The 11,035-nt window shown below is 48.3% G+C and overlaps 1 protein-coding gene and 1 long non-coding RNA gene across 6 annotated transcripts in view; both read right to left on the reverse strand.

Annotated features, from left to right (window-relative positions):
• KCTD15 (potassium channel tetramerization domain containing 15) overlaps positions 1-6,497 on the reverse strand; it is a 70,570-nt gene extending 64,073 nt beyond the window's left edge. Inside the window, exon 1 of one of the 5 annotated variants that reach the window (XM_083515210.1) lies at positions 5,165-6,497. Coding sequence is in view for 2 of the 5 variants with exons in the window: in XM_083515208.1 (XP_083371334.1) it covers positions 44-100 (57 nt within the window). In the remaining 3 variants the exon portion in view is untranslated. The other 4 variants (XM_083515209.1, XM_083515212.1, XM_083515211.1 and 1 more) reach the window with 4 other exon arrangements.
• Positions 1-8,831, reverse strand: part of LOC310712313 — a 72,904-nt gene extending 64,073 nt beyond the window's left edge. Inside the window, exon 1 of the long non-coding RNA XR_014528849.1 lies at positions 8,093-8,831. This is a non-coding gene — a long non-coding RNA (uncharacterized lncRNA). The remainder of the gene's footprint in view (positions 1-8,092) is intronic.
• Between the last annotated feature and the right edge of the window lie 2,204 nt (positions 8,832-11,035).

Here is an 11,035-nt window from a genome sequence, read left to right on the forward strand (position 1 = left end):
TTTAATTGACTGTTTTGCCACTCTGCCACCAGAAATACATCACCCCATTACGGATCCACATCCTTTTCTGTCTTGACACGCAGAAGTGCAGAACGGACATCTAACCTGAGCGCTACCCCAAAGATTAGTGCTGTCCCAGATACTTCAGCCAGTTGGCAGGAAATTATCATTAGCATTTTGACAATAGCACCACCTTCAAGTAGAGGGGCTGAATTCTTTAAAAGAGCAAATGACTCTTGCTTCTTGCCCTGAGCCATCTTAAGCAACTATTTCACATGATCAACGGAACTACTTGCTTTCAACAAATAATTTAAGAGTGTCAGCCCCATTGTCTTCTGCCATTTCTTCCTGCTTGTAGATGCCCCATCTCCCCAGATGCCTACAAATTCTCCCAACACCAAAGAACACAATAAGCTCTAATACGCACTAGATTCCTGGGTTTAAATTTTTGGGGGGTCTCCAGCTAGAAGCTTGATGTCAGCACTGCCTGTCTTTGTTCTGACCCCAGCTAGCCTATTATCCCCTAATAATAGTGTTACAGGAGCTGCCTAGGAAGTCCCTATAACTAAAGGCAGCAATTTCCTTCGTGAATAATCACCTTTCTGCCTTCCGCCTCCTTCAGAATGAAATCTTAGCACAGAGAAAGCCCTTCAATTCTTACTTTGCACTGGTTTTATCTTGCAATAGAGACTTCTGGCAAGAAATGACAGCCGCTAGATAAAGGCAGAAGGCACAGACTGTTCCGACTTTCAGAAGCAGGATTCCCATTGAATTTACAGAAACAGGAGTGTAGTCCAAGTGTTCTAGCTAACCTACAACAGCAACATCTCTGTCTGAGGGTCCCTCATCCAAAATATGTCTCCTTGGAATCAAGTTCCACTCTATGAGGCATAACCCTGGTAAGAGGGATTAGGACTGCAGGCTCACAGCTCCATCACAAGCATTTTTACTCAGAAGTAAGTCCATCTGTTTCCAATGGGCTTCACTTTCCAGCAATTTTGAATATGGCTACAATATTAATTTCTCATTCTGGATGTCAACTGTGCAATCTAGCAATTTATACTATTCCCTTGCATGGCTTTTTGAATTACCTCTGTGCACTGTTGCTGTCTCTCACTTGTTAGATGCAGGAAAAAAATTATTCAAGTCTGCAGTCCACAAAATTGAGCAGATGCTAATCTAAATCTAATGGGGACCCAGATCTGAATTCAGAGTGGACTAGAAAGATGGGTACGCAGATTGCAAAGACACCACCCAGGTTTTTGTCGGTTTTTGTCACAGAAGATGGATATTATGAGCTGAACTGTAAACATGCAACTGACTCTTTTGCTCTCATTCACTTAAGATGACATTTTTCTCAAGCACTGTATCTACACCATCAAAAAGTATTCAGAGAAAAGGTAAATATTTTTGTATTTGTATCTAAAGAATGCACTGAAAGAACCAAACTGTATTTTGGTTTACTGCTTCTGAAATGAACTTTTGACATATTCTGAGGCAGTCTCAAGTGAAAGTTTTTACAGAGTAATTAAGAATTGTGTGTGTGTGTGTGTGTGTAAACTATGCACACTGTATTAGTTCAAATTATCCCTGTGTGGTTTGTCTACACAGGAAGAGGATCTCTGGGAGTTTGCTGAAGGCAGAGACACTGATTCACTGGGAAATTCTCCTGCGCCAGTCCTGCTTGAAATGAATGGGCAGTCTTGCAATGCTCTCATTCAAAAGAAATCTCATTGGATGATGCCAACAACCAAGAGACCTGATACCCAAACTGCCTCCATGTTGGTGTGCAGAGCAGCTTTCTAGCATCTCTCACCAGGATCTTCCAAAAGGCAGCTTATTTCTTCCCGCCTTCCTGTGCTAACTGCCTAAGTGCTGCTTGTAAAAACTATTTGCCCGTGGAAAGTGAAATAACCACCATCCTATGCTCATTTACACACAAAATGATTTTGTGTCCCATTGAGCTCACAGTTGTTCCGCTCTCTAGGGGTGATTAAACTAGCTAGGCTGCTACAGCTTGCAATGATTTCACCGAATCGCTTCCCCATGAAGTTGCTTCTTTGCTAAGCTGTTATTTTAACCATAAAAGGTAAACAGAAGGCAGTTGTAAGAGCTCCATTCAACTCCATGCCCAGGGCTATCACCCTGGGGCAGAGAATGCTGAAAGACTGCAGAAATTTCCAGGGTGTTGCCTCTGTCTTCATTCTCTCTCTCTCTCACACACAAGCCTACAGGAATATTATTCATTTAATATACACTCTAGATGCTACAATTTGAAATCCTAGTAAAAAAAAAAAGACTTCAAAAGTGCAAAATAAGTTTGGGATGGATAAAACTTTCCCTTTTTTGTACATACACACCCTGGGGGGCCATAGTAACCAATACTGCTGATGATGGGGTGGGGTTGTGTTTTTTTGGAGGGGAAGGGGAGAAATATATATATAGATCTGTATACCTGAAAGCAACTGCAGAAACTAAAAGGCAAAGCAGGCAAAGGCCAAGGGAGGGAAGGTGAGAGGTTGCAAACAATAGGAAACTACAGCAAATGGTATGCAGGGATTAAAAACAAAAAAGGGGGGGGGAAGCAGGCAAAGAAAGGAGCTCCAAAAGAGGGACAAAGTTTAAATCAAGGCACACAGACACTTAAAAGCCTACAGATGGGAAGCCAGACTAATTAAGGATGTAAAAACGCTTTTGTTTCTAAAGTTTATTGTTGCCAGGATAAAAAAAATTAATTGAAACTAATGCTGTTATTCACTCATGCAGTTTAATTCCTTCATGCCCATTTAAGAGATGAAATGAAAACTGCGGGTTTTTAAGAGATGCCTTGAAACAGTGCAATATACTCCCCCCCCCCACCGCCCTTCTCTAGGATGCAAAAGGGACATCTTCCTTTCAGCCAGCCAGCCACTTATCAAAAGCTTCCAGTGCATCCAAACTACTCTGGCTAAGGACTAGAGTCCAGCAGGAAAGTCTGCAGGAGTCCCCCTGGAATGAATCAAGGGAGCTTGTGCAGGAGACCTTCCTGGGCTGCACCTCCTGCCTTTTATCAGGTCAAATCTAAAACCTGCTCTCTGGACCATCCCTACGTTGGGCTCTCTTGGTCAAAGGCAGGTCTAGGGCAGCAGCTGGATATAAGCATTTTTCACAGCACCTTTTCTGCCCCGTAAGTCCTTGTCCTCAAGAGCTTTTGGAGAATATTAGTGCTCCCCTCCCTTTTGCAAAAGTCTTTTAACCTTTCCATAGAAAATGTGCCCGTGGGTTAAGACATAGAAGGCCTGGGACCATTGTCTGTGCAAAAGATGCTCATCTCTCCACAGTTGGGAGCCTTAAAAAGCCAGGGATGCAGGAGGTGGAACAACTGCACAGCCAGGGAGTTGACAGCTGAGGTGTAATCTGGTCATTAGGAGTGTATTGGGGTGCAAGTTCATGGCCTCCTGTCATTATCTGCCTAGGTTTTTTATGGGAGTGGATGGAGAGTTCAGCCAGAGCTATTGCTAGGAAGTGGCTTCCTTTAAAAATTTCCCAGCTCACTTAAGCACAGAACTTGGTCTGCAAGGTGCTTTCTGTCCCTCCATCCTATGTGTGCACACAAACAAACACAACACAAAAGCCTGCACTTTCCTCCGCAGGAAGAAGTTGCATGGGTCCCAGCTGAAACTTCCCTCTATATTGAAAGTGCAGTCTTCTGTAGGCTCACGTGGAGGGCCATCCCATTATGTTGAATGGGCCCCAGGTTAAGTTCTGTATCAGAGAGCAGCCTGGGGGCCTTTAAGACTAAATCTCTGCACAAACTCAAGCAGCCATCCCCATCTACTCGCCAGCGTGCAAGTGGCCCAACACATCCAAACACCTCGCTCCGCTCTCCTTTTTGAGTTCTGGTCATCCTCTAAACAGCATTCAGGGAGGCTCGCTCCAAACTTTTGGCTTTGCCAAAGAAAAGCTCCCAGCAGTAGCGGGAAGCAGCTCCCCCTCCCCAAACAAACAAACAAAAATCAAAGAATAAAATTAAATTAAAAGAGCAACATGGCGCCTTTTCTTCTTCTTTCACAGAAGCAGCAAAGCAGGCAGATGGAAGAGGCAGAGAGTAGTGTCCCCCCTTCTAGAAAGGGGAGCTCCAGCCCCAGAGCAGGGCTTGGGGAGCCCCGCGCGCGGCGTGTACCGACAGCGCAAACCGACGATCGCCGGCAGTCCTGGGCCAAGCCGGCTCGGCTCGCCGCCCTCTCCTAATCGCTGGCGCCAGACTTTCATTCACAGCCCGCCTGCCTGCCTGGGGCTTTGGCTCCCCCTCTCACCCGCTCCCCCCAAGCGCTTTTCCTTCATCATCCTCACGATTTCTTTGGCCTTTTGTGCAGAACCAGCCCTCGGGGAAGGGGGCTTCCTAAAGAAGGGACGCCCCCCCTTTTCCCCCAGCCGGGGAGAAAACGGAAAGCACCAGGAGCGCCAATGTTGCCCCCCGCCCCGCACTCACCCCCAAAGCAGCCGGCAGCCCTTTCTGGCGCCCCTCATCGTCACCCCAACCACCGACCCCCCCCTCCAAAGCCGCAGCGGCTGTCAAGGCGCGCTCGCTCGTGCATGTACCATTCAAACGCCGCGGGGGCCCCAGCGAGCGCCGCGCGCTTCCCTCCACGCCAGCCGCAGCTCCCTTGGCCCCGGATCCTTTCCACCTCCCCCTTTCCACCCCTCTTCCCGCTTCTCCAGCTTGATGCTAGGAGGGCAGCAGCGAGAGGCGAGCAGCCTCGGGCGAGGGGGCTCCAGCCAAGCTGGCCATCATCGCTGCTGCCTCCTGCATTTTTTGTCTTTTCTTTTTTTTTTAACGGGAGAAAAAAAATAATAAAAGGCAAAGCTACAAACATACGCGCGGCCGCGCGGAACAAGCGCGCGCACGGAGCCATGCGTGCACACGCGTGCACACACACACACTGTGCAAAGGAAGGGTTTGGCTGGAAGTGTCACTGTAGCTTTAAAAAAGGCAGCTGCACACACAAGACCCAAGATCCGAGTTGAGTTGCAAGAACCACTTGGGGAGGGGGGATCCCCTGCTTTGGAAGGCGCGCACGGTGCAAACCAAAGGAGGAAGCAGAGAGAGGGAGAGAGAGGGAGAAGCAGGAGGAGCCCGCTCGCCCGCCCGCCTTCCCCCGCCAGCCCGGGTCGCCCGCCTTACCTTGAGCGCAGGCGGCGAAGAAGAAACGCCGACGAGCTGGGCCAAGCCCCCCGTCCTCCGCGCCGCTCGCTTGGCGAGGCGGAGGGAGCTCGGGGCGCCTTTGTAGGTTCCTCTGGCTGAGCTGCCTCCGACCCTGCCGCCGCCGCCGCCGCGATGCAATATTATTGTAGATCTATTTGCCCAGGCTTCTTCTTCTCCTCTCTCTCTTTTCTTCTTTTCTGTTTGTTTTGCCTCGTCTGCGCGGGGAGGGGAGGAAAGCGGGGTGGCGGAGGAGGAGGGGGGGATCGGGGAGAGAAGAGCCTTAAAACAGAGGAGCCGAGGCTGCTCGGGAGAAGAAAGGCAATAATCTCCTCTCTAAATAACGCGGGGAGAGGAGGGGGGAAAGGGAGGGAAAAAAGAAGGGGGAGAGAGAGAGAGAGAAAGGAAACCGCGAAAGGGAGACGGCGGCAGCAGCGGCTTCTCGCTCTGGGCTCTGAAAAAACGCCTCCGGCTCCGCCGCCACGTTAGGCTGCAATTAGCTCAGCCCTTTTCGCTCTCCTCTCGCCTGGGCTAGTTTCGCAGGAAAAGCTGATCTTGGCCCCAACCTTCTGCAAAATCTGCCCTCCCCACCGCCGGATTTGTTGTTGTTATTTATTTTTCTAAATTAACTCTTTCTGTTTCTTGCTTTAATTTTTAAAAAGAAAAAAAAAATCCTGTTGCAAATCTGCCTCCTCCCAGTCGCACCGACTTCCCCCTGCAAAATTGCTCCCCCCCCTTTCTCCTCGCGAGCACCAAGCTTTGGGTCCTGTGTCGAAATCTCGCCTCTTTTTTTGCTAACGGTCCTGCCTCTTCGTCTTTCTTGGCTGGGGGTGAGGGGGGGGGAGGATAACGGTTTGGCGCCGCCGGAGTCCTCAGGGCCACGTCCCTTCCAGAGAGACTTTAGTGCAAAAGAAGGAAAAGGTGGGGGTGGGGGCGCGAAAGGGAGGGAGCGCGCGCGAGGGGGAGCGCAAAGCTGATTTTAATCACTGTCATTTGGTCTGATGTAATATTTCCCGGGGCATTTCCCAACTAGGCATAAATTTGCAGCTCCCAAATAAGTCAGGCAGGGCACGTTTTGCACATCGTTGGAGTCCTCCCTCGTTACAACGAGGGGAGCACCCGGGCCGCTGCTGCACTTGTTGATAAACTGGAGCAAGTTTTGGAAACGGGTTCTCCCCCCTCCTTCTTTTAATTACAAGACGAGCTCAGCGATCGAGGGGCTCAAACGGAGAGCCAAGCAGAATAAGCCTCCCCTCCCCTTTTCGATGACTCCTCTCTGCTCTTCTTTGGGGATCCGATTTTGTTTTATTCTCTCCTCCCCGACCCCCCCCCCGCGCCTCGGCTTGCAAACGCTCCCCCAATGCCCCGCAGGCCACTGGAAGCGAATGACGTCCGCGGCCAGGCATTGTGCGGCGGGAGAAAAGCGCCCTGGCAGGCCGCCTCGGGCCAAATGCGCCATTTCCATTGATGGCGCACGGCGAGAGATGGAGATGTCTGCCGCCGCCGCCGCCACCGAGGCTTTGCCCAGGCAGGCGAGCAGCTCCAGGGGCGCTCCTGCTTCCTCCGGCCCGGCCGCAGCAGCCTGGCCGGGCCTCCTCCCTCTGCCCCCCCACCTCCCCGCCTGCTGGAAGCTTTCTCTCTCCGCCTCCTCCCTGCGCCTCCAGCCTTCGCCATAAACTTTGAACAAAAGCAGGTCGGATTGCGGGCCAAGCGTTTGTGCAGCGCGCTCCCTCCGGGGGAAACCGCCTCCAGCCCTCGGCGCCCCAATGAGGAGCGCGCTTGCCTCCCCTTGGCTGGCTGGCTGGCAGAAGCAACTTTCTGCCTGCCTGCCTGCCTTGCTTTCTTCCTAACATTCATGGCCTCCCAAACTCCTCAATGTGCTCCCGCGGAAGGAAAGAATGGACTCTCCATCGGCTTCGACGTGCGCAGGATTGCACTCAGGCCAGCCAAAAAGACTAATCTTACCCCGGGCTTCTCCCCCCCCCTCCCAAATTATTGGAGAGGCATTTCTTGATAGAGGGGGTTGGCCTGGGAAGTTCCTATTTGATAGCCTGTACGTTGTCAATTTCACAGATATGAGCGCCATCCCTCCAGCCTTTCTTGCCAGTGATCAGTTGCAACTGCAGACGTTTATTTCCTCTCCTGGAAGGAACAAATAGGATCCCTGTCGGCCAATCATCCAAACCAAAACGCACATCATTCTCCACTGCCCCGCCCCCCCTCCAGAAGTTCCCATTAACCACTTTTCCATGCGCACACATTCCAATTAGACGAAGCCGAACTGATGGGAGACGTGCGTCCCCACCCTTCGTTGCCCTCTCAAATTACAATGGTTAACTGCAAGTCTCCATTATTAGTACAATTTCTCCAGAATATCCTTCTTTTTAGCTTTACTGTAAAATCTGCACTAAGGACATTAAAATGTGTGTCAGTGTTATAGAATACAGCAGTTCAAGAAATTGACAGACATAACTAGGAGACCTCAATTATTCACTTACAGTAATTAAAATATGGGGGCAGAGAACTTTAAGAAAAATATCCGTGTGTGTGTGTGTGTGTGTGTGTGTGTGTGTGTATTCATTCATCTGACCCTGGCTTCCCCAACCAGATGTTTTCCATACTGAGGCTGATGGGAATTGTAGTCCAAAACATCTGGAGGGCAAAGCTTGGGAACAGTTCTGGTCTATTGGAGCACATTGCATCGCCTCCACCTTCAAGCATGTTAAGTCTCCCCTGTGTTCCTCTCTGCAATTCCAGTGAGTTCTGTAGCAGTTCTTAACTGGGATGTTGATCCCGAGGAAACTATTCCTTCTCTTGAGATTTTGTATTACTGACTGCCACCACCTTCCCCAGTCTTACTTTTCAAATATTATCCTCACTTTACAAATCTTTTTTTGAGTACGGTGGTACCTCTGGTTACAAACGCTTCTGGTTACAAACACTTCTGGTTACGAACACTTCAGGTTATGAGCTCCGCTAACCCAGAAGTAGCTGCTCCCAGTTGTGAACTTTGCCCCAGGATGTGAATGGAAATCGCGCACTGGAGGTGCACGCACAGCGGGAGGCCCCATTGGTGAAAGTGCGCCTCAGGATAACAATGGTTTCAGCGTAAGAACCGAGCTCCAGAACGAATTAAGTTCATAACCAGAGGTACCACTGAACAGTAAGCCCTCAACTTATACTCTACACGGGGTTTATACTCTAGGGATCATTCCTAAAGCCAAACTTGTGTATTGTCAGGTTCAATGGTGCGCTGATTGCCAAAAGTATTTTTTCCTGGAACTCTGCCCCCTTTTAAATTTTTTGGCAGGTGCATAAAGCTGAATATGCACAAGTTAAATACATGGAATTTGCAACCTTACTGTATGTTCAGAGGCTAAGGTTCTTGTATTAATTTACAAAGCCCCAAATAACGTGGGTCCTGGGTACCTCAGAGATCGCCTGATCCCTTTTAGCCCTGCTCGATCACTGAGATCATCTGCCAGAGGGTCTGAGTTGTCAAGGCTGGCTTGACAACAATGAGAAACTGAGCCTTTAGTGTCATCAGCCCAGTCCTGTGGAACACACTGCCACTAGAGATTTGGCAACTTCTGTGCCAACTTTTAAATGCCTGCTGGGCCTATTCTGCCAGGCCTGTGCAGGCAATTAAGAACACATTCTTCCACTATGGTTAATTGATGTCTGCTTTTAATTTTTTATGGTTTTATTGTATGGTTTAATGTTTTTATCGCTGTAAACCTTTTTATTTTTATTACATTTTATATACAAATACTTTTATAAATAAATTTTAAGAAATATGTCTGTTGGATTTAAACTAAGTTTAAACTTTAGCGCCTACTAGCCACAAGGAGGAGCAACTGCAGAAAAACTATACAATCTCTGCCCCCCCCCCCATCATTGCTATTGTTCTGAAATGGCTAAGGAAAATGAGAATCACCTTTCCTGTTTCTAACTTTTCCAACAAAAGTCAAGGCCACATAATTTTGGTCTACCCACTCTTGGTTTTCCTGATCCTTCTCCTCATTACCAAGGGATACAAAGGAAAAGACGCAAAGCCTCTTTAATACTGAGGGTTCAGGGTTTTTGTGGTTTTTTGGCTTTTTTTAAAAAAAGTTATCTTCTGTAACAAGGATAAACAGAAAGTTTTTTTTCCTAAGGGGAATTTATTTATTTATTTATTTCCCAAGTACAAACTACAGGAGAAGAGGGAAATTTTCTCATTAAAGTTACATCCCTGCAGTTAGTTCAATTACTTGATATATGCAGAAGATGTTGTAAATTTAAAGATTTAAATAGCTTACAAAGATGCCGGAGGCTCCATCAGTTAATTTCCTTAATTTATGGATTTTTTTTTAGTTCAGCTTCTGAAATGGGGGGGAAGAAGAAAAGAAAAGAAAAAAAAGAACTAGGTCAGTGGAGAGATTTGCATCCAGCTCAAGATTTCCCAGTTTGGTTCTGCTTTGTCCATCCCAACCAGCTCTGGGAGACAGTCAGTGGTCATCAGCTGCCCACTGACCTTATGAAGAGGACCGGTGGCCTTGCCCTCCAGATGGTTGGACTACAACTCCCATCATCCCTGAACACCAACCATGCTGGCTGGGACTGATGGGAGTTGAAGTCCAACAACATCTGGCAGGCCAAAAGTTCCCCATTCCTGCCCTAGAGGCATGACTTAGAAAGGGGAAAAAAATGCAGCACTCGAAGGCAGGATCCGATCTGAAACATGAACTGCATTCTGAACAGCATCCTGCTTGCCAGCAGATTCTAGGTGCAATTAGACAAGGCTGCTGATTTGGCCTTTCTGGGTCTTTTCTAAGTTTGTGGTGGCAAAGCTCAGTGATAGAGGAACATCTGCTTTGGATGGTCCCAGGCTTGATCCCCAGGGTAGGGATGGGGATGTTCCTTCTATGAAATCCTGGAAAGCCTCTGCTAATCTTTGGAGACCAGCCTTGGCCACCCCTGGCACCCTCCAGATGTTTTGGACTACAACTCCCAGGAGCCCCTGCCCCAGCATGAGCTGTATTCCAATATATCTGGAGGGTTCTGGGTTGGCCAAGGCTGGTGTAAAAACTATTGAGCTGGATTGCCCTATGCTGTGATTCCCTCTAAGGTAAGTTCCCTTTATATCTATGGGTAACATAGAGAAAATGGCCTTGGGCCAGTTTGGCTTCTGCTTCAGGCTACTTATCTCAACAGCCAGATTGAAAGGGTGGCTACCAAAAAGCCACACTGAGATTTAAACTTTACGAGCGGTCGCCATCAGCACAAAAAAAGGAGGCAGCGATGGAAAAGAGATTTTCTTCCAATGACACGTCTCTGCCTATATATGCCCCTTCCAAAAATTACATTCACCTCTGTCGTACAAACTAGTAATAAAACAGTATTTTAACCCTCTGGGCGAGTTGATCTCACTTAGAATCAAGTGAACATAAACAGCTTTTGGACACAGGAGCAGTTGGTTTTGGAAAATATGTGTTATGCAAAATTGCTTAGGTATTTGCAACAAACCAGATGCACAATAAAAGAGTGGGGGGTTTTTGAAAAAGAAAAAGAAAGAAAGTTGCTCAGAGAAAATGGTAGTTTGCCAGCTCTGCTTGAATCAAGTCCTAGGTCCATTCTCTGATGGCATCTGCAGGCAGGGCTGGGAATGACCTCTGCCTCAAGCCCTGCAGAGTTGCTGCCGGCCAGTACTGGGCTAGATGGCCCATGGTCTGGCTCAGTACAAGACAGCTTCCTATGATCTGATGATGCATATTTTCCTGCAATACAAGCCTATATATTATTCTGTGATTTTCCTTTCTTCTGAGTCCTGTCTGGGTCTTTCTGTGGCTGGGTTTCAGTACGTGCGAATAC

The sequence above is a fragment of the Podarcis liolepis genome, assembly GCF_965112155.1.
Source record: "Podarcis liolepis genome assembly, chromosome: 7".
NCBI lineage: Eukaryota > Metazoa > Chordata > Lepidosauria > Squamata > Lacertidae > Podarcis > Podarcis liolepis.